General features: G+C 39.1%; 1 protein-coding gene and 1 pseudogene across 1 annotated transcript; one reads left to right on the top strand and one right to left on the bottom strand.

The window, feature by feature from the left end:
* Positions 1 to 12,462: 12,462 nt before the first annotated feature.
* Positions 12,463 to 13,410, top strand: LOC134377256 (olfactory receptor 2D2). The gene has a single exon (XM_063095897.1). It carries the CDS (start codon positions 12,463 to 12,465, stop codon positions 13,408 to 13,410), a length of 948 nt encoding a protein of 315 aa, XP_062951967.1.
* A 5,888-nt stretch (positions 13,411 to 19,298) lies between these two features.
* Positions 19,299 to 22,109, bottom strand: LOC134376389 (cilium assembly protein DZIP1-like; annotated as a pseudogene).
* Between the last annotated feature and the right edge of the window lie 307 nt (positions 22,110 to 22,416).

The raw sequence follows: 22,416 nt of genomic DNA, 5'->3' as shown, positions 1-22,416 counted from the left end.
ATCCTATTTGTTTATTTTTTCTTTTGTTGCTTGTGCTTTTGCGGTCATATTCATAAAGTTTTTGCCCAGTTCTACTTCCTGAATTGTTTCTCCTATGTCTTCTTTTAGGAGTTTTATAGTTTCAGGTCTTATATTTAACTCTTTAATCCATTTTGAGTTGATTTTGGTACATGGCAGAAGGTACAGTTCTAGTATTATTCTTCTACATATGGATGTCCAGTTTTCCAGCACCATTTATTGAAGAGACAGTCTTTTTCCCCAATGTATGTTCTTGGTGCCTTTGTCAAAGATCAGTTGACTGTAAGTATGGGGGTTGATTTCTGGGTTCTCTATTCTGTTCCATTGATCCAAGTGTCTGTTTTTATGGCAGTACTATGCAGTTTTGATTAGTGCAGCTCTGTAGCATAATTTGAAGTCAGGCAGTGTTATGGCTCTAGCTTTTATTTATTTGTTTGTTTATTTATTTATTTATTGCTCAGAATTGCAGTGGCTATTTGGAGTCTTTTGTGGTTCCATATGAATGTTAGGATTGTTTTTTCTATGTCTGTGAAGAATGTCATTGTTATTTTGATGGGGATTGAATTGAATCTGTAGATAGCTTTGAGTAGTATGGACATTTTTGCAATGTTAATTCTTCCAATCCAAGAGCATGGAATGTCTTTCCATCTTTTTGTGTCCTCTTTAGTTTCTTTTAACAGTGATTTTTTAGTTCTCATTGTAGAGATCTTTCGCTTCCTTGGTTAAATTTATTCCTAGGTATTTTATATTTTGGTGATTATTGTAAATGGGCTTGCTTTTAGATTTCTTTTTCTGCTAGTTTGTTGTTGGAGTATAAAAACTCTACTGATTTTGTGTGTTGACTTTGTATCATGCAGCTTTACAATCTTACTGAAATCCTTTATCAACTCTAAGAGATTTTTTTTATAGAGTCTTCAGGGTTTTCTCTATATAGGATCATGTCACGTGCAAACACAGACAATGTGACTTCATCTTTTCCAATCTGAATGCCCTTTATTTCTTTCTCTTGCCTGATTCTTCTGGCTAGTACTTCCAATACTGTGTTAAATAGGAGTGGTGAGAGTGGGCATCCTTGTTCCCAATCTTAAGGGATGATTTTGGCAGTGGGTTTGTCAAACATGTCATACATGTTGAGATACTTTCCTTCTGTACCTAATTTGCTAAGAGTCTTTATCATGAAAGGATGTTGAATTTTGTCAAATGCTTTTTCTGCATCTATCGAGATAGTCATATGGTTTATTCCCTTGATTTTGTTGATGTGATATATCACATTTATTGACTTGCATATGTTAAGCCATCCTTGCATCCCTGGAATGAGTCCCACTTGATCATGGTTTATAATTTTTTTGATGTGTTGCTGTATTCTATTTGCTAATATTTTATTGAGGAGTTTTGCATCTAAATTCATCAAAGATATGGCCTATGGTTGTTTTTTGTTTGTTTGTTTGTTATTGTTGTTGTATTTTTGTCTGGTTGTTTTATCAGGGTGATGATGGCCTCATAGAATGAGTTTGGGAGAATGGCCTCTTTCAATATTTTGGAAAGTTTGAAGAGAATTGGCATTAATTTCTCCTGAAACGTTTTGTACAATTCAGCAGTAAAACCATCCAATCCCGGGCTTTTCTTTGTTGAGAGACTGCTGATTATTTCTTTAATCTTGTTATTTGTTATTGGCTGTTCAGGTTTTCTATGTCTTCTTGGTTCAGACTTGGTAGTTTGTATGTGTCCAGAAATCTATCCATTTCCTCCAGGTTTTCATATTTGTTGGCATATATTTTTTTGTAATAGTCTGTAATAATTCTTTATATTACTGTGGTATTGGTTGTGATGTCTCTTTTTTCATTCCTAATTTTTGTTATTTAGATCTCTCTCTCTCTCTCTCGTTTTTTTTGTTAGCCTAGCTAATGGTATGTCTATTTTGTTTATGTTCTTGAAAAACCAACTTTTACTTTCATTGATCTTTTGTATCATTTCTTGGGTTTTGATCTCATTTGGTTCTGTCTGATGTTAATTATTTCTTTCTATCTACTGATTTGGAGATTGGATTGTTCTTGTTTTTCTAGTTCTTTGAGGTGTACCATTAGGTTGTTTATTTGAAATTTTTCTATTCTTTGGATGTAAGCACTTTTTTGCAGTAAACTTCCTTCTTGTACTTCTTTTGTAGTATCCCACAGGTTTTGGTACGATGTGTCTTTATTTTCCTTAGTTTTGAAAATTTTTTTGATTTCCTGTTTAATTTCTTCTTGGACCCATAGGTCCTTCAGGATCATGTTGTTTAGTTTCCAGGTATTTGTACAGATTCCAGAGTTTCACTTGTTATTAATTTCTAGTTTTAATCTGTTGTGGTCTGAAAAGATACTTGAAATAATGTCAATTTTTAAATATATGTTGAGACTTGAATTGTGATTTAACATGTAGTCTGTCCTGGAGAATGATCTATGTGCTGGTGAGAAGAATGTTTATTCTGTGGTTGTTGGATGAAATGTTCTGTAGATATTTGCCAAGTCCAGTTGGTCTAAAGTGTAGTTTAAATTCTGTGTTTCTCTGTTGAATTTTTGCCTAGATGATCTGTCCAGTGTTGACAGAGGGGTGTTCAGGTCCCCAAATATTATCATATTTGGGTCTATTTCTTTCCTTAGGTCTAATAGTGTTTGGTTTGTATATTTAGGTGCTCCAATGTTGGGTGCAATAGTATTTATGATTGTTATGTTTTCTGACTGGATAGATCCCTTTATCATTATATAATGGCTTTCTTTGTCTCTTTTTATGGTTTTTGGTTTAAAGTCTATTTTATCTGATATAAGAATAGCTACTCCTGCTCTTTTTTGGTTCCGTTTGCATGGTATATCTTTTTCTATCCATTCTTAGACTTTGTGTGTCTTTACAGGTGAGGTGAGTGTCTAGTAGATAGCATACAGTTGGGTCTAACTTTTTAATCCAATGAGCCACTCTGTGTCTTTTGAGTGAGGAATATAATCCATTTACATTTAGGGTCATTACTGAAAGGTATTGTCTTACTCCTGTTATTTTATGGACTTTTGTTAGGATCTTTTAAATATCTTTTATTTCTTTCTTTCCCTTTTATTGTCTGTCTTTGGTGTGTGTTGGTTTTTGGAAGTGGTAAGATTCAGTTTCTTTTTCTTTCTTGTTTGCATTTTTTTTCTACCAGTGGGTTTTGTTTGTTCTTGTGTAATCATGGTACTGGTTATTGTTTTTTGGATTCCAGATGCAGAACTCTCTTAAGGATTTCTTAAAGGGCTGGTCTTGTGGTGGCAAACTCCCATAGTTTTTGTTTGTTTGGGAAATATACTATTTCTCTTTTATTTCTGAAGGATAGCCTTGCTGGGTATAGTATTCTTGGCTGGCAGTAATTTTCTTTTAGAATTTTGAATATATTATCCCATTCTCCTCTGGCCTGTAGAATTTCTGTGAGAAGTCTGCTGTTAGTCTGATGGGGACTTCCTTATGGGTGATTTGGTGCTTTTCTCTCGCTGTTTTTAGGATTCTCTCTTTGTCTTTGAGTTTTGCTAGTTTGACTATAATGTGTCTTGAAGAAGATCCTTTTGGATTGAATCTATTTGGGGATCTTTGAGCCTCCTGAATCTGAAGGTCCTTGTCTCTCTTCCTTGGGATGTTTTCTGCTGTTATTCCATTGAATATGTTCTTAATGCCTTTTCCTTTTTTCTCCCCTTCAGGATCTCCTGTGATTCAAATGTTTGTGCACTTAAAGTTGTCTGCTATCTCTCTTAGATTTTCTTCATTTTTAAAAAATTCTTTTTTCTTCCTGAGTTATTTTGAAGAGACTGTGTTCAAGATCAGAAATTCTTTCTACTGCATCCTGTAGCCTGATGCTTAAGCTCTCAGTTATATTTTTTATTTAATTGAATTACTCCTTCAGTTCCATGAGTTCTGCTACATTCTGTTTTAACACATTAAACTCTGAAAATTTCCTCCTTCATATCCTGGACAGTTTTGCTTAGTTCATGTGTTGTCTAACTGCATCTTCTTGTATCTCATTGTGTTTCCTTAAGATCTGTACTCAGAATTCCTTTTCTGTTATTTTTAAGTGTTTCCTACTCTATGGGGTCTGGTATTTGAGAGTTACTGTATTCCTCTGATGGGCTCATATTTTCTTGTTTTTCATATTTCTAGTATCTCCATGTTGATGTCTGGTCATCTGGTAGAACAGTTGCTTCTTCTACTACTCTCCTTCCTTGGACTCCACTAGTGACCCTCCTTGTGTTAATGTAGTCAAGTGGTCGGCAATCCACCCACACAGTGGCAATGGCTGCTGTGACTCCTGTTGTGGTAGCAGGCTGCCCTTGTGGCAGCAGTGGCTTTGGCAGTGGCATGGTGGGCTGCTTGTGTGGCTGTGGTGGCTCCAGTGGTGGCAGGCTACTTCACGATGATTGAGGCTGCCTGGTTGTGCTGCTAGTGGCAGTGACTGCAGTAGTGGTAGTGACTGCAGTAGTGGAAGATGCATCAGCTGCTCACTTGGCTGCATTGTCTGCAGCAGTGGCCCACAAAAATATGTTGTCTGCAGCAGCAGTCGGGTTACCTTGCAGTAATGGCAATGGCTGCAGCTGCCTCCCTGGAATCTGCAGTGTCCTTGGCAGCAGTGGGGTTATCTTGTGGGAGTGGTAGATGCACCAGAGGCTGCAATTGCCTCCCTTGTGTCTGTGGTGTCCTAAGTGGCAGCACAGTTATCTGGTGATGGAATGGCAGTGGTGCTGGTGGCCATCTCCCTCATGTCTGTAATGTCCTTGTGAGCAGCAGGATTAACTCATAGTGGTGGCAGTGGCAGTAGTGGTTGTAGCCACCTTCTTTGCATCTGCTGAGGCTGCGGCTGCAGCAATGAGCCACCTGCAGAATTGCTGCTCTGCAGGGAGCTTCTCTGCAATGGGTGACAGTTCTGGGACTGGACAATGGCTCTGGCAACTGAGGCAGCAGTGGCAATGGGCCTGTTTTGATCTGTTGTAGGAGGAATGTACCCTTGTCACCTCTAGTCCACCATTTTCTCAGAAGTTAACACATTTTCACCCTTAAAAATAATTTTTAACAGTTTTGACTATCTTAGCAATCTCTACAAAGATCCAATTCAGGATTTTAAAAATCTTATTCTTATTTATATTTTATTGTCTGATTGATTTCTTCTTTCATCTTTATTATTTCCTGTTTGCACCTTTGGATTTGCTCTGCTACTTCCCCATCCCCAACCCATCCCCGGCAATTTGAATTAAGTGCTTAACTCCATTTTTTTCTACTCTCTCTCTTGCTCTCTTTCTCTCCCTTTTAATGAGGTATTACATACAAAAATGTGCACCAATCTTAAGTGTAGCTTAAGAAACTTTTATGTATGTATACGCTTATATAACCATTATATACATCAGAATGTAGAACATTCACAGCACATCAAAAGGCTCTGAGTCAAAGGTAACCATCATTTAGAATTCTAAATATGTAAATTAGTTTTGCCTGTTCTTGAGATTCAAATAAATGGAATCATACAATGTATATGTTTTTGCATGTCTAGCTTTTTACTAAACATTGTGTGACATTCATCTCTGTGGATGTTTGTAACACTAGTTCATTCTTTTTTCATTATTTGGTAGTATTCTACTATATGACTGTACCATAATTTATCCTTTCCATGGAAATTTATATTGTTTCTAGTTTGGGCTTTTATTAATAAAGCTGTTAGAAATGTCCTGTACATATCTTTTGGTGGATGTAAACACTCATCTCTCTTAGATATACTTGTATACGTAAGAGTAGAATTGCTGGGTCAAAGGGAAGGCATATGTTTAGCTTAGTATTCAAGGATATTTACAAATGGATTTTTTTGAATTGATTGCACCAATTTATGCTCCCCTAAGCAATGTAAATTGCTTCATATCCTCAGTCATTTTATCCATTTTGAGGAAGGTTAGTGGAATTTCACTGTGGTTTTAATTTACATACCCTGGTGGTTAATTATATTGTGTACCTTTTCATGGGCTTATTAGTGATTTGCATTTCTTACATGGAAAGTGCATGTTCAAGTCTTCTGCCATTTTTAAAATCTGCAATTTTCTGACTTTTCTTATTAATTCTTAAAAGTTTTAAAAAATATATTCTGGGCATCATGTGTATAGCTTACTGTCAAGCTATTAAAATAATATGTATAAATAAAGACAAATAATAAAGAAAATGTAGTAAAATGTTAATAATTGGAGAATCTGGGTAAGGGAGGTATGGGAGTTCTTTATACTATTCTTTTTAAAAAAAATTATTTATTTTATTATGAATATTCATGAGATTCAATGCTGATTGTCACGCCTTGTGGCATGATGTTAGGGCCAGATTCATACCAGCAGCATACCCACCAACAGAAATTGCTTTAGTACCCCATGTCCCCTACCCAATTATCCCCACCTCCAACCTCCCCTTCCCCTTCTCCCCCAGCTCCACTTTGTAGCCCAAGGAATGTTCCCTCCCTCTGCAAGTCCAGTGAACTACTTTGGTCTTTCTTTCCTTCATTCTGTGTCTTTTAGCTCCCACATATGAGTGAGCACATGCACTATTTATCCCTCTGTGCTTTGCTTATTTCACTCAACATAAGTTTCTCCAGGTTCATCCATGTTGTTGCAAATGAGAGTATTTCATTCTTTTTTATGGCAGAGTAGTATTCCATGGTGTATATATACCACAGTTTCCTTATCCAATCATCCATTGATGGAAATTTATGTTGGTTCCATGTATTAGCTATTGTAAACAGAGCTGCAATGAATATGGGAGTGCAGGTAACCCTTCAACATGATGATTTCCATTCCTCTGGGTACATACCAGAAGTGGGATTGCTGAATCGTATGGAAGATCTATCTGTAGTTGTTTGAGAAAACTCCATATGGTTTTCCATAGTGGTTGTACTAATTTACAGTCCCACCGACAATGTAGGAGTGTTCCCTTCTCTCCAAACCCTTGCCAGCATTTGTTATTCACCATCTTTTTAATTATAGCCAGTCTAACTGGGGTGAGGTTATATCTCAAATAATTTGCATTTCCCTGATGACTAGTGATGTTGAGCATTTTTTCATGTACCAGTTGGCCATTTGTATGTCTTCCTTTGAAAAATGTCTATTCAGCTCCTTTGCCCATTTTTTAATTGTGTTATTTAGTTTTTTCCTGTATAATTGCTTGGGTTCTATGTATATTCTGGGTATTAATCCCTTGTCAGATGCATAGTTAGTGAAAATTTTCTCCCACTCTGTAGGTTATCGTTTCACTTTGTTGATTGTTTGTTGCTGTGCAGAAGCTTTTTAGTTTGATATAGTCCCATTTATTTATTTTTTCTTTTGCTGCTTGTGCTTTTGGGCTCATGTTCATAAAGCCTGTGCCCAGACTTAATTGCTGAAGTGTTTCACCTATATTTTCCCTTAGTAATTTTACAGTTTCAGGTCTTATACTTAAGTGTTTAATCCATTTTGAGTTGATTTTAGTGTATGGTGAGAGATGCATATCTAGTTTCATTCTCCTGCGTATGGATATCCAGTTTTCCCAGCACCACTTATTGAAGAGGCAGTCTTTTCCCCAATGTAGATTTTTGTTGCCTTTGTACAATATCAGATGGCTATAAGCCTGAGGGGTGATTTCTGGGTTCTCAATTCTACTCCACTAGTCTGAATGTCTATTTTTATACCAGTAACATGTTGTTTTGGTTACAGTAGCTTTGTAGTATAATTTAAAGTCAGGTAGAGTTATGCCTCTGGCTTTATTTATTTATTTATTTATTTTGCTAAGGATTGCTTTGGCTATTCTGGGTCTTTTGTTGTTCCATATGAAAGGTAAGATTTCTCTAGGTATTTTATTTTTTTCACAACAATTGTAAATGAGCTTACTTTCTTTATTTCTATTCTTTTAACTCCTTTAAAAATCTAAAATTGTTTCAAGATATAGAATTACAAAATAATAAATGTTTACTAAACTTAAGATTTTCATATGTATTTTCATGAACTTCTCTTAGTAATTTTTAAAACAAATTGTCAGAAAAATTAGTAAAGATGTGAAGATTTTAATGATACAATTAACTAGCTTGACCTAATAGAATATTCTACACACTCAGATTTTGTGAGATCTGGTCCATGTTCAGTTGGCTCTTTCTCTTAGAATAGCCATTCAAGATTAAGGAGCTGCAACTGAAAGAGTGGTGTTTTCTTTTTTTTCTTTCTTTCTTTCTTTTTTTTTTTTTTTTTTTGCCGGAGGCTCTCTTATTTTCAGATCCTGATCTCAACTCCCACACCCAACCCAGCTTCAGATATTTTGCTTAGCTCTTTCCCCCGTCCCCTGTTTGCTGCTGATTTGTTGTTGGTTTTTCAGCCTCTCATCTGGGCAAGGTAGGATTCTGAAAATGTGTAATAGATTTTCTGAACAATGTCAAATGATATTTGCCCAAAGTCAAATACTTATCCATAATCTCTATCCTCTAACTCTGATCATAATAATTTGAGGTAGTATTTATTGAGTTCTTACCATGTGCAGACATTGTGTTAATTCACATTCATCTAATAATTATTATCTCAATCATATCACATTCACATTCTGCAAATGATGTTCTTTCTCAAAATCATATTGAAAGTATGTGATAGACCTCGGATGCAACCTAATATTTTTTCCTCCAAAAGCCAAATACTTAATTGCAGTAATACATGCTTCCCCACAGAGAAGACGTGAAAGGAGAACTGGTGATGGGACCTGTAAACAGAGATGTGAGTCCTAACTATGTGTTATTTTCTGTCCTCCTTATGACCATGTGAGAACTTTCTGAGAGGAAACATAGTGCAGGATCCACTTAGTGATTCAGAATTCTCCTGAGCACTTCAGCCGCTGGAGACTGCTCTTACTACTCCCCTGTTCACCTCATTTAAATGGAACTATTGTTTCACAATATACCCTAAAGGCAATGATAAGACCTTTGGATGGGGTGGGAGGACATGGGAGATGTAAGGATTTCCCTTCCTACCTTGTCCTTCACTCTCTCCAAGGTCTTGTCCTTGGAGATTTTCTGAGCTCTTTGCCTTTATGACAAAATGCCTGCAATCTTTACTCTGCCCATGCTGTAGCCAGTGCACCTGCAGCACATTCTCCTCCGGCAGTGGAGTGTCTTTACTGGCTTTGACATACTAATTTGATCTTTTAAATCTACCACATAAGAAAATATTGGTACCATTATTAGAGGGAGAGGAAGAGAAGGCAAGAGTTGAACACAGAGGGGATAACTGGGGATATGTTGGGAGTGAATTGGTTTCAGTTTCTTCATAGATTTGATTTTTAAAATTCAACCAATTTTGTCCAAATAATCTGATTCTCAGGGCTAAATCTTCTTCAGTAGATCTAGCCAAGTTTTTATTCATAGTGGGATTTGCCTTATCAGACCACGATTAATAAATATAAGATTAGACAATGCATGTTTCAGTGATCCTGTAATTATGTTCCATGTCCAATGACATATTTTATTTTTAGAGAAATGAACTGACAAATTCATGTTAAGTCTGGAGGAAAGGTAAAATACAATGACAGGTTGACAGTAAACATAATTTTCTTACAGAAGCTTCTTGACCCTGGAGGCAGATTCATAGTCACATGGGGAAACATTTTCTCCTCTACATTTGCCTGGGAGAATAACATTTTTTAAAGACAAAGCATGAAAGGTTAGGGGTGCTACCTTCTAATGCTATAATCCCAGGGTCAATGAAAGCCCCTTCCATCTGACAAGTCACATATCACCCTCATCTCTGACTCACCTTCACTCCTCTGTCTCCTGCTACTTTGGTTCAGGTCAAGTCAGTTCAAGAAACATGTTGAATACTTATTATGTACCGTGATTTTTCTTATGAGCTGTGGATACAAATGATTCAGATGTGGTAACTGCTCTTAAAATCTTACAGTCACAGAGAAAAACATACAGTTTCAATATAGTTTGTTAAGAGCTGTGATGGAGGTAAGTACATAATGCTATAGGTATAATTGTGTATCTAAGATAGACAAGGTGTTTGTGAGTGTGTGTATTTGTGTGTGTTTATGTTTATATGTGTTGGGTGTGGGAATGAAGAATGGTGAAAATGTGTGTGGATCAGAAAGGAAAGTGTTTCTGGGGAATGTTTTGCCTAAATGGAACCCTGAAAATCCTGTGGTTATGAGCCACATGAAGAAGGGATGAAAATCATAGCCAAATCCTGTAGTTGCCCATTCATTTAGTTAATCTCTAATTGTAGGCATCACTTTGAACTTTGTGACAAGTGTTTAGTTTTATGCTCTGTGTCTTTCATCAAAACTGAGAAAGATTGTTTACCTACCATTTGATTTTCCTTGAGATCTGGACACATTATTGATACAGTTGCATTCAAATTTCTACTCTGGGAAGAGTGAAAACTGTGGCACAGAGAGAACTGAGTCTAAAGAACCTGACCTGAACCAGAACCTGGAGACTCTAAGAACCAATCAGGTAGTACCTTCCACTAGATGGGTGGCAATTTAAAAACTATCAATATTTAAATAGCTTGTTCTAAAAATTTATTTTTATATCAGCTGTTTTGATAATACACTATAGTTCTCTTTAGAAATGATTCTATATTAGCTTTATTTTAGTAATTGTCAGATCATACAGATTCATCAAATTAATATTTGCTGTGAATCTGTGATGTTCTAGGGACCACACTAAGCACTGGGGATGAAATACTACTATAGTTTGGGTCCTCCCCCCTGGGATTCTTTGGCCTCGGGAGCTACGTCTTCGGTTTGTATCCTAGTACCCAGCATATGATTGGTTCAATAAAATAAGGTGGACTGAATATTCAAAGTATGACGAGTGCACAAAGAAAATAATGCTACCTTTATGTAGTGGACATGCCTCTGAGTTGAGGGACTATGCTGAGCAAAAAACAGTCGGGTATAAAAACGCAGGAAGAGAAGCAGTGAACTAAAAGGTATAAAACTATGCTATCTACTCTATGTGAAACATTGTGCAGTATATGCATGTACCGAAAGAACTGCACTTCACAAATATGTACAAGTAAATGTTAAGATTAAAAAAATTTTAAAAAACCTGCTGGGTTGAAGGAATTCCCAGGGGTTTTCTTTAAAAAAAATAAAATTACACACTACATAATCTGAGTCAAAGTGATGAAAGACTTCAACTCATAATTGGTCTTAAGACTAAATGTGGAATTTGGCATTGGGAGGAAGGTCTCACTGGAGTTCTATTTAGTTGTTTGGTGCTTTTTAGAATTTCTACTTGTTCGCTTTGTAGCAGCTCTTAAGCAAGCCTAATCTAACCTATGCATCACCTATATGACAAAACCCAATTTATAACTCTTCTGCCTTTACTGGTTAGTTGACATGGACTCCCTGCTCCTTTTGTCACTTCCTGAGATTTCTCCAACAGCTCCCTGAAATTTTATTATTACTCCCAAATTCTTTCAAATCTCTCTAGGGACATTGAAAGGCCTTTTAAACAACACTGCTTAACTATGTAATCAAATTGGTTTTTATTTGCTTTACTTAATTAATGATCATTTACTGAATGAAAGTCTATGCTAAGTCTTATAAAAGACACAGAGATGAAAATAACACAGACACTGTTGTAAAGATGTTGTTGACCTTCGGGAGGAGTACACAGATAATGCAAGGCAGTGAAAGATGATGACGGGCAGGAGGTGGGGAGTTGTGCTCTTTGGGCTGAATAGGAAACTAGCCAAGTTGGTGGCTTAAAATAAAAATTCTATGGTGGTGTGTCTGATACTCTGGAAATTTATTCACAGTTTAGATCAAACAGAGCTGAAACTGAAGCAGCAGATAGGATCACCAAGGGCTATCCTGAGTTACCTCTTGGCTCCCCACCTCCTTCAAGACAGATCATTTCTCCCTAAGAAACATGTTAGTTCTACAAGGTACTTTGGGTCTTTTTTATTTCTCATACCTTTATGACTGTCCTTTCAGGGAAGAGAAAATAGAAACAGTTGCATGCCTATAACATTAAAAAGAAAAGTCTGCACGATCCCGAGAGGGGGAGATGTGACAAGAGCAGCATAAGACTCAGGGGTTTTAGTTGATAATAAACCAAAGTTAAATGACATGACTTTACAGATGAATGTAATCTGTATTTAATATTGTATTATTAGAAGTGTGATATTCAGAATAAGGAAGATGATTCTTTTGATCTATTCTACACTTGCCAGATGACACCAACAATGAATGTTCCATCTTTTAAAGTATTGTTTCGCAACAGTGAAAATGTTCCAAGGAAAGCAGCATGATCATCTTCTAAAGACCTTGTAAAGGGGATTCTTGAAAATTTTGGAGTGGTTGAGGAAATTTCTAAGCCCTGCAACTCTGAATTATATAACCTTATATCATATGTATGCCTATGTTTAGCATATAGTGACTTCCTACTGAAAAGGGAGACACACAATGAGACTGACAAATCAGACCCAGGTGACAGAATTCCTCCTTCTGGGACTCTCTGATGACCCACATGCCCAGCAGCTGCTATTCATCTTATTCCTGGGTGTCTACCTTGTCACTGTGACTGGAAATCTGCTTCTCATATCCCTTGTTCACCTTGACTCTCAGCTTCACACACCCATGTATTTTTTTCTCTGCAACTTGTCTTTGGCTGACCTGTGCTTCTCTACCAACATAGTGCCTCAGGCCCTAGCCCACCTGCTTTCCAGGAAGAAGGTCATTTCATTTGCACGTTGTGCAGCTCAGCTTCTACTGTTTCTCATTTTTGGGTGTACACAGTGTGCCCTTCTGGCAGTGATGTCCTATGATCGGTATGTAGCAATCTGCAAACCTTTATATTACCCAAGCATCATGACCTGGAAGGTGTGTGTCCAGCTGGCTGCAGGATCATGGACCAGTGGCATTCTGGTATCTGTGGTAGACACTACCTTCACACTAAGGCTACCCTTCCGAGGCAGTAACAGTGTTGCCCATTTCTTTTGTGAGGCCCCTGCACTGTTGATCCTGGCATCTACAGACACCCGTACTTCAGAGATGGCCATTTTCCTAATGGGAATTGTGATTCTCCTCATACCTGTTTCACTAATTCTGGTATCCTATGGCCACATCATAGTGACTGTGGTCCAGATGAAGTCATCTGCAGGGATGCTCAAGGCATTTTCTACCTGTAGCTCCCACCTTATGGTGGTTATCCTTTTTTATGGGTCAGCAGTTGTCACCTACATGACACCCAAGTCTTCTAAAGAGCAGGAAAAACTAGTATCTGTTTTCTATGCAGTAGTGACCCCCATGCTTAACCCCCTCATATACAGCCTGAGGAACAAGGATGTGAAGGGAGCTCTGAGGAAAGCAGTCACAAGAAATTTCCCATGCCAGCTTGGAATCTCCCACTGACATTGAGCTCAGAGACCCTGTTGGCTTCCTACTTGTACTTGCTGGATAGTCCTCTTCCTTATGAATCTAAAATACGGTAAGATTCTCATGCTTGGGCTTTGTACATGAACCTACCCTCTATCTTTCACCCAGCATTTACTTTGTAGAAGGAGAAGGACAATAATTCATGGAGCAATAAGAAAAAGAATCTGCTCCCTTCTGGTTGGTCCTCTGACTCCTAAGGGCTAGGAGAAACATTCACATTTAAAAAATCTGTCTTTTTAATCACGCTATATATTATCATCTATCTCTCTCATATCCTACTCCAAGTGCTTTATCTTTTGGTATTTCTGAGTCTCTTTGCATCATCAAATAATCAATAAGTTAACAAACATTATTTAATCACTTACTATATGCTAGGGGTGTGTGTGCACCTGTATGTGTGTTTAAGGTGGTTAATGAAGAGTGTAGGTACAGTGGAGCAGAATATATGAGCTCTTCTGTCCTCACACTCTGTTTAAAGACATGAGGATTGTATCAAGATACATCTCCATAAAGGTGAAGATGGGGTTTTGGAGACCAACAAGAAGTATTGATCCATCCCAGGGCTAGCCAAGAGTGAGAAGCTGTAATCAATCCTAGGCCTGAAGGACCAAGAGGACGGAACTTGAACATGGAGAGGGTAGCTGTATGCAAAGTGCACCAGACAGGAGCTATGGACTTAGGTTATATAAAGGCAAGGAAGCCACAGAAAGAAATATTTTAAGCTCATTCTCTACCCACTTCCTGATCCCCTGCTAATTGTACTCCATTTAAAAGCCAGAGAAACAGGGAGCCTTTTGGTACAATACATTCTGGAGCAAACATTCTGAAGCACATAGGAAAGGTGAAAAAGAATAGAATATGTGTCTGAAAGGGCCTACAGAAGGTGAAGTAACTCTCTTGCCCCTTAACATCCACTTGTTCTCTGTGCAGTAATTAATTCATGTTCCTAGTACCTGGAACACAAAGTTCTGTTAACCTTTAATAGCAGTGTGATATCAAGAAGGTACACTTCTACTTGATACCTAAAAGAATAGCTCCCACCAGCAATATTTATATAAGAAAGTAGGGAGGAGAAATGGGGGGGAAAAAAGCACAAATAATTGTACTTCAGCCTTTCAGAGATTGTCTCGCAGCTGGCCTTGTAACTGAGACTTCTGCAGGCTGTTCTACAGTTCTATCATCAACTGCTTCTGGTTACTGAAATGCATGATGAGACAAATTCAGTGGGCTTGAGCCCACTATACATTTTTTTAACCAAAAAGAAAGGAGAAACACTGTGAGTCAGTCCATTCTTGTGAGGACAAATCATTGACTCCTCACATATGGAAGGGGTCAAGTTTAATCAACATACCACCAGGAGTCAACTGTTTCTCTTGGTGAATTGCACCATATTGGGGCTCAGTTTTCACAAATGTAAACAACAGTGTAATCACTACCATGCATGATATAAAAAATTTTCTTGGAGGCTTCAAGTCAAGATGGCAGAATAGACAGTCCCCAGCATCACTCTCTCCCATAAATCAACCAATTTACAACTATCAAAAAGCAGTGACAGCCAAGCTGGGTCTGCTTGAGCTCAAGGGAAGAGGAGACACCTACAGAGTTCATGAAGGCAGGAGAAGCCACGATGAGAGAAAGAAAGGACTGCTCCCACCACTTCGAGCCTTGGCTGCTTTAAGGCTGGAGCTGATGAGTGCACACAGCAAGAACTGGCAAAAGCTGCAGGTGTGCCGTTCGTATGAAGTTGCTTGGAGGTGGGAGGGGAGGAGAGGGCCTTGGTGGCCCCCAGGCCAGCAAGATCACTAACAGTTCCTGTGGACCCACACAGGAGCGAGGAGCCACAGACAACAGAAAAAATGATCCACGCAGAGGCTGGTGAGTCATCACAAGGGACAGGCACACAGCCCATCCTATGAGAAGTGTTTGGAGTGTAGGCAGTGGGAGAGATGGGCCCACTGGGGGAACACTGGGGCACAGCATGGACAGCTGATCTACCCCTCAGTCAGCACAGGATGACTCAGTGGAGATTGGTCAAGAATATAGAACTGCAGGGGGTGCAGTTTGCTGAAAAGACTCAGGCCCAGACCAGAGTTTCCACACAACCTGGGTGTACCAGATCTCACGAGATCTGGAAGCACATACAAGGTCAACCATTAAAACCTGAGCTACACAAAGAGCCTTTTCCTGGGAATCAGCCATAATGAAGTAATTTAGCTCAACCACAGAGCTCAAGTCCCCACAGGAAGTTCCTCCATTTTAGAAGTAAGCAAAGGACAACAAATTAGTTCCAGTACAGAGTTTAAGTGGTGGGAACAACAAATAATCCAACACAGAACTAAAAGTAAAAATAAAATACCCACAGATCACAAAGTCTGATATTAACTAGTAGTGGTCTAACACCACCAAAGGACACCTATAAAACCTAGAAGGTCTGGAAGCCTCCTGGGCTCCTAAGCTAGTGAGGGGGGAAGGCCGAGGGCCTCAGCCATGGTCCCTGACATCTGCAACCAGCCCAGCAATGACTACTGAACTGCCAAAGGAAGTGCCCCAGGCTCCTGAGCCAGGACAGTGGGGGGGCCAAGGGCCTCAGTCACAACCCCCAACATCTGCATCCAGCCCAGCAATGACCCAGCTGCTGCTGGAATGAGGGAGCCCACAGGCCTCAATCATGCTCCCCTCTTCTTCCCCATCTTCCTACCATATTACCCCTTCCTCTTCCCTTCTCCTTTTCACCCTGCCCCAACAGCTCCACAACAATATTTTAGATTGAGGCATGAGCCAGGGGAAGCTGAACCCAGCTGAAACTTGGCTAGCTGCTGCTACCACCCTGGACCCTGCCAGGGTCCTGAGGCATGGAGCCAGGGGAAACCAATCCCAGCCACACCAGGTAAAGAGCACACCAATAACACCATTTTTACAAGGGTTGCCTACCATAGTCACCACAATTGTCATGGCTGCTGCAAAAGTGGCTAGTCTCTACAGCAGCAGTCACAGCCTCCATGCAGATGACATGGCAGACTCTCAACTTCATTGACACAGGAGAGGCACCAGGGGAGACCCCAAAAAAAAAGAAAAAGAAAAAGAAGGGGTCAGTACTGGACAGATCATCTAGGCAACAAACCAACAGAGGAACAGTTAATCTATCAGATGGGGAGAACAAGTCTATAGTTATTGGAGGGGCGAAGGGGAGGGGGAAGGGAAAGGGGAGAGAATGGATAAGGGACATAAAGACTGGTACAATTTGTACAATGAACATGCTAATAAAAAATTTTTTTAAAAAAAGATTTTCTTCACTGTGAACAGGTCCCTGGTGCCTTCCTTCAGTCAAAGTCCTTCTTCCCCTACCCATGGCAACAATTTATCTGCTTTATATATATTTAACTTTTCTAAAATTCATATAAATGTAGCCAAAAAATGTAGAGTCTTTTTGACCTGGCTTCTTTTACATAGAATAATGCTTTTGAGGTACATCCATATTGTTGTATGTATCGATAGTTTTTTCCTTTTTATTGCTAGTAGTATTCTATTATATGTATATATCTCAGTTTGTTTATCCATTCACCAGTTAGTAGACATTTGGGTTCTTTCTAGTTTTTGGCTATTATGAATAAAGCTGCTAAGTACATTCAACAGATTTTCATATATTTACTTGTATCCTGAAACCCTGATAAACTCATTTGTTAGTTCTAGTAGCCACTTGTTGATGATTCCATTTGATTTTCTGCATGGATGGTTAGGTCATCTGCAAATTAAAACTGTTTTAATTATTCCTTTTCAATTGGGATGATTTTTGTTTCTTCTTGTCTTGTTGCATTGGTTAGAACCTCTCAGTACAAAATGAGAATAGTTGACCTCCTTGTCTTATTCATGCTCCTAAGGAGATGAAATCCAGTCTTTCACCTCTGAGTAGAATATTAACCATAAATTTTTCATAGATCCCCTTTATCAGGCTGAGGAAGTTTCCTACTATTCCCAATTTGCTGGGTATTTTGTGTGTGTGTGTGTCTTGCATTTTTACTGATAAAAAGTTTTTAAAAAAATTTTCACATTTACTTGTACATATTTGTGGAGTACAGTGTGTTGTTTCAGTACATGCATATACTGCACAATGATCCAGTTAGGGTAGATAATGTAGTTTTGTACCTGTTAGTCCACCACTTCTCCACCTCCCCCCCCACACCCTCCAGTCCTCTGGTAACCATTATTCTGCTTTCTACTTCTGTGAGAACCACTTATTTATTTTTTTAGATTCCACATATGAGTGAGATCATGCTGTATTTGTTTTTCTGTGCCTGACTTACTTCACTTAACATGATGGTTTCCAGTTCCATCCATGTTCCTGAAAATGATAGGATATCATTTCTTTTTATAGCTGAATAGTATTCCATTGTGTATATATACCACGGACTTTTTTTTATCCATTCATCCATTGATGAACATTTAGCTTGATTCTATCTCTCGCCTACGGTGAATAGCATTGTGATGAACATGGAAGTTCAGGTGTCTCTTTGATATGTTGATTTTATTTCCTTTGGGTATAGACCCAGTAGTGGGGTAGGTGGGTCATAAGGTAAATCTATTTTTAGTTCTCTCAGGAAGGACCATACTGTTTTCGACAATGTCTGTACCAATTTACATTCCCACCAATCATGTAGGAGAGTTCTCTTTTCTCTCATTTTCACCAGCATTTGTTATTTTCTGTCTTGTTGATAGTAGCCATTCTAACTGGGGTGAGATGATATCTCATTGTGGTTTTAATTTACATTTCCCTGATGATTAGTGATTTAGAGCACTTTTTCATCCACTTGTTGGCCATTTGTATGTTTGTATGTCTTTTGAGAAATATCTATTCAAGTCCTTTCCATTTTTTTTTTTTTTTTTGCAAAGGAAGGCCTTACTGGAAAGGTTGACAAAATAAAGAGAGATCCACAACTCAACAAACCATTAAGTTAAAATGTGTGGGGGATTTTTTGGTGGGGGGACAGTACAGATAGTACCACAAAATATTAAAAAATACAGAAAACAGTTTATATGAACTTTCTGACTTTTGACAATGTCATTGTTCAAGAATATAACTAAATTAATTTTGAGGTATTTTATAATACTGGTTGGACATTTAAAAAAAGTTTACAAAAACTACATACACACATGAATTCAGTAATGACTCAATCTTTTCTATTCATATTCTGATAAATTAATTGGCATTTAAAATAGCTACATTTTATTCATAACATATCCAAGATAAAGATTATCCTGCAGAAAATAACTTTAATAGCAACAGGCTCAAAGGTGAAAATGAGAAAGGTACTTCAGGAAAATGTATTTAACACGGGCCTAGCTATATTGTTATAATTCTAAACTTCTATATGAAAAATAACCAGTCTAACTTTTAAGATTTCACTGATTCTACTAATTCAATTTTAAGGATACTAACAGAATGTTAGAATATAAACACTTCCAATGTGACAATACACATAAGAAAGATATTTTAAAAGTTCTAATAATTCAAACCAAAACCTGCTATAATTTTTTTAAAATTTCACTTAAAAATTAGTTGAAAAAAATACACTTAACACTAGAGTACAATTCTGAAGAAAACACTTTATGACTGCAATGACATATTATTTTTAAGCAGCAGAAGTCTTAAACACCTTTATATCCTTCAAAATACTATTGACAATTTGTTTTGCAATACTGTATTAGATGCCATTAAAGAGAACCTAGTTCTTTGAATCAGTTTCCTTGTTATTGTGAGAAATACTGTAAGGCAGGAGCATTAGAATTATGTAGGCAGGGGTTACTGAGATACTGTGATACTGAAGTACTGTTGGCTTCTGGAAGAATTTTCTCATGTGGAATTATAGTTATATATCTGAAGAGTCACTCCAATCCGTCACAGTGACTAAGCTGCTTTTTAACGTGCTTGATTCATTTTCTTGAAGTCCTTCTCCCTTTGCCCCCTTAGGATTAAATGCACCCCAGGAAGTTGGCACTTAGTAGAATTTGATTCACTCATCCTCCAGGAGGAGGTTCCTTCTGTGTTTTCCCAGTTTTTTTTCCCCAAAGATTTTTCTTCCTCTAAAGATGACATGTCCCAGTCATCATAATCTTTATCTGTGCACTTTAGTTCTTGTAATTCTTCTTTTTTCATAAACACCTCAACAACATTCATCTCACTACCTGATTTATTCACATTTCTGTGATGCGAAAACATCTTTCCAACTTTTTCGGTTAGTGTCTTAGTGGAGATTCCTGTGGGCTTAGGGGACACATGGGAGGAGTCCTCCATGTTGCTTCCCTCTGTCAGTCTGTGACAGTTCTGACCATGCCTTCCCAAAGCTACTCTTGTTGCTTTTAGAGGAGGGCGCAGAAAGTGGGTCCAGGGATGCATACACCTGAATGAGATTGTCATCGCCCAGCTCCTCCTCTGAACTAAAAGGAGGGACAGACTTTCTGGGAAAATGATCTTCTGTGATATTTTTCTTAATTTTTGGAAAAAATGTTTTATCAGTAAAAACGGGCCTTTATCTAATCAACTGTCTGTTCTTAGAAAGATGTATTGCTTTGGATACTTCTCCAGTTGAAAGAGTATCTATCTGAAAAGCACTGAACTTACCTGAAGAGAGTAATGCTCTCTCCTCAATTTTACAGCTGACCTGATGTTCAAATAATTCTTAAATTTGCTGAATGTTAGGTTATTTGTCTTTCTCGCTCATGTCTTGCTGATTCCACAGTTCTTAGCACTCTGTTGGAGTGGTCACTTGGAATACTGCACACATCTGCATTGATCCCCAAGTTTCCAGTTTCTCTACTAAGCTCTGCTCCAAGACTGTTATTTCCTTCGTGAGGGAGGGGTTACTCTTCAAAGCTTTCCCTAAATGCATTTTGTTGTTATTTAATTTCTGTTCTTTTTCCCTTCTTTTTTCTTCCTCTGAAAGTTCTTCTGTGTTCCATTAGGTGTGACAAGAGTGCCTGTTCATGTGCCATTGTTAGACTTGATTTAGCTTCCAAAATCTGTGGCATTCATGGGTACAGCTGGGGCAGTTGGCTTAGAAACAAAAGTTTGCCAGGTTGGGCCGACCCCGTGGCTCACACGGGAGAGTGCGGCGCTGGGAGCGCAGCAGCGCTCCAGCGGCGGGTTCAGATCCTATATAGGGATGGCCGGTGCACTCACTGGCTGAGCACGGTCACAAAAAAAAAAAAAAAACCAAACAAAAGTTTGCCAGGTTTAAGAATTTCCTTTCGGTTCACTGACACTGTTTAATGATTTACTGGTAAACTTTTCAATCTGCTGTTTCTGAGTAATAATCAGCTCATTCTATTCATGGAGTCTCTGTTCTAGCTCTTCTATCCTTTTCTTGTAGAGAACATTACTTGCATTTAGATCGTCTATCACTGAGGTTCAGAGTTTCTCTATACGTGACAGGAGCCGACCCTTTTTCTTTCTTGTGTTCTGAAGAGCTTGAACTCGATCTATCCACTTGCTTTCCTATCAAGAAATTGCATTTACATTTTGGAAACGCTGGAGATACAGAGGACACTCTTCATTAAACTCATGTGCATTTTTAACATGCTTAAACTGTTGGATTTGATCTGCATGTTGGACTTCTGGATTTCTGACAATTGATATTCTAGTGCTGAATTGTTAGAAGTTGATTCTTTAAATTCCTTCACAAACATTTCCTTGACTTTTCCCATTTCATCAACGAGTTTCTCCTTTTCTTCTTTCCGTCTATCCGATAACTTCACAAATATTTCCTCTTTTGTTTTCTGCATTTCATGCTCCTTAGAGAATCTGTGCAGCTTCTAACTGAGACTTGGTGCGCTGCAGCTGTTCCTTCAACACGTCGATCTCATTCTGGAGCTTATCAGTCAGTGCCTTGTTCTTATGCTCAAGGCGAGAATCTTTGCGGCGGTGGTGTTGAAGGGGACTTTGTAGAAAAGCTTGGTTCCTGAAGGCCTTGTCACAGAAGCGGCACTGGTAATAACTGGCCTTGTTCCGGATCGTCAGCTGCTGGGTGGAGATGGTCTTCCTGCGTTTACAACTCTTTCCTGAGCAGTTTGATCGCCGCAGCCAGCTCTATTCTCAGTCGCTGAGGCTCAGGCGCAACCACTCCTCCAATATGTGCAGCTGGGAGGTGAGGAGCTCGATCCTGAGCCGCGCCGGGCAGATGAGCTTCAGCACAGGGTCCACCCCCGACTGGCAATGCGGGCACCTCTCCCCCTGCAGCCGGCAGAAGGTGATGTTCATGTTCTTCTGCAGCGTCAGCCCGCGCACGGCCCCCGCACCGCCTTGTCCACGCCGACGGCACTCAGCTGCCGCCAGTCCACGGTCTCCAGCCGTGGCCAGAACTGGCAGAAGGGCACGGGACCTGAAGCCACGCTAGGGGACACAGGCCGGGGTGGCCAGGCCCACCGCGGCGGCCACAGGGGCGTTGGTCCTCAAGGGCAGCTGGCAGGGGAGAGCAGATGTGCTTCTGGAAGGGTGTGCTTGTCGGCCGATCTGCCGCCTCTGCTTCATGGGAGGGACGGGTAGGTCTCGTTTGCCTGGCCGGGCGTCCGGGACCGCCGCCGCAACCCCCTCACCCCTCGGGAAGGAGAAGGGGAGAAGGCCGGGTTCCCACGGCGGTGGCCTCGGCTCTGCGCGTCTCTGTCCGGGCTTGGGGCGCTGCCATAGCAACGTCCTGTATGCCTTTTTCCATTTTTTAATTGGGTTGTTCGGGTTTTTTCTTCTGAGTTGTTTGAGTTCCTTATTTATTCTGGATATTAGCCCCTTGTCTGATGTGTAGTTTGAGAAAGTTTGTTGTTGTTGTTTCTAAAATCAGCTACGAAGATGAATTTTGTCAAAAGTTTCTGCATCTTTTGAAAAAATCATCAGAGATCTTTTTTTTAGTTTGCTAATATGGTAGACTATGTTGACTGCTTTTTGAATGTTGAATTAACCTTGAATGCTTGGAATAAGCCCCACGTGTTTATAATTTA

The sequence above is a fragment of the Cynocephalus volans genome, chromosome 4, assembly GCF_027409185.1.
Source record: "Cynocephalus volans isolate mCynVol1 chromosome 4, mCynVol1.pri, whole genome shotgun sequence".
Taxonomy (NCBI): domain Eukaryota; kingdom Metazoa; phylum Chordata; class Mammalia; order Dermoptera; family Cynocephalidae; genus Cynocephalus; species Cynocephalus volans.
The sequence above is the reverse complement of the archived record's forward strand: the minus strand, read 5'-3'. Positions and strand labels throughout refer to the sequence as shown.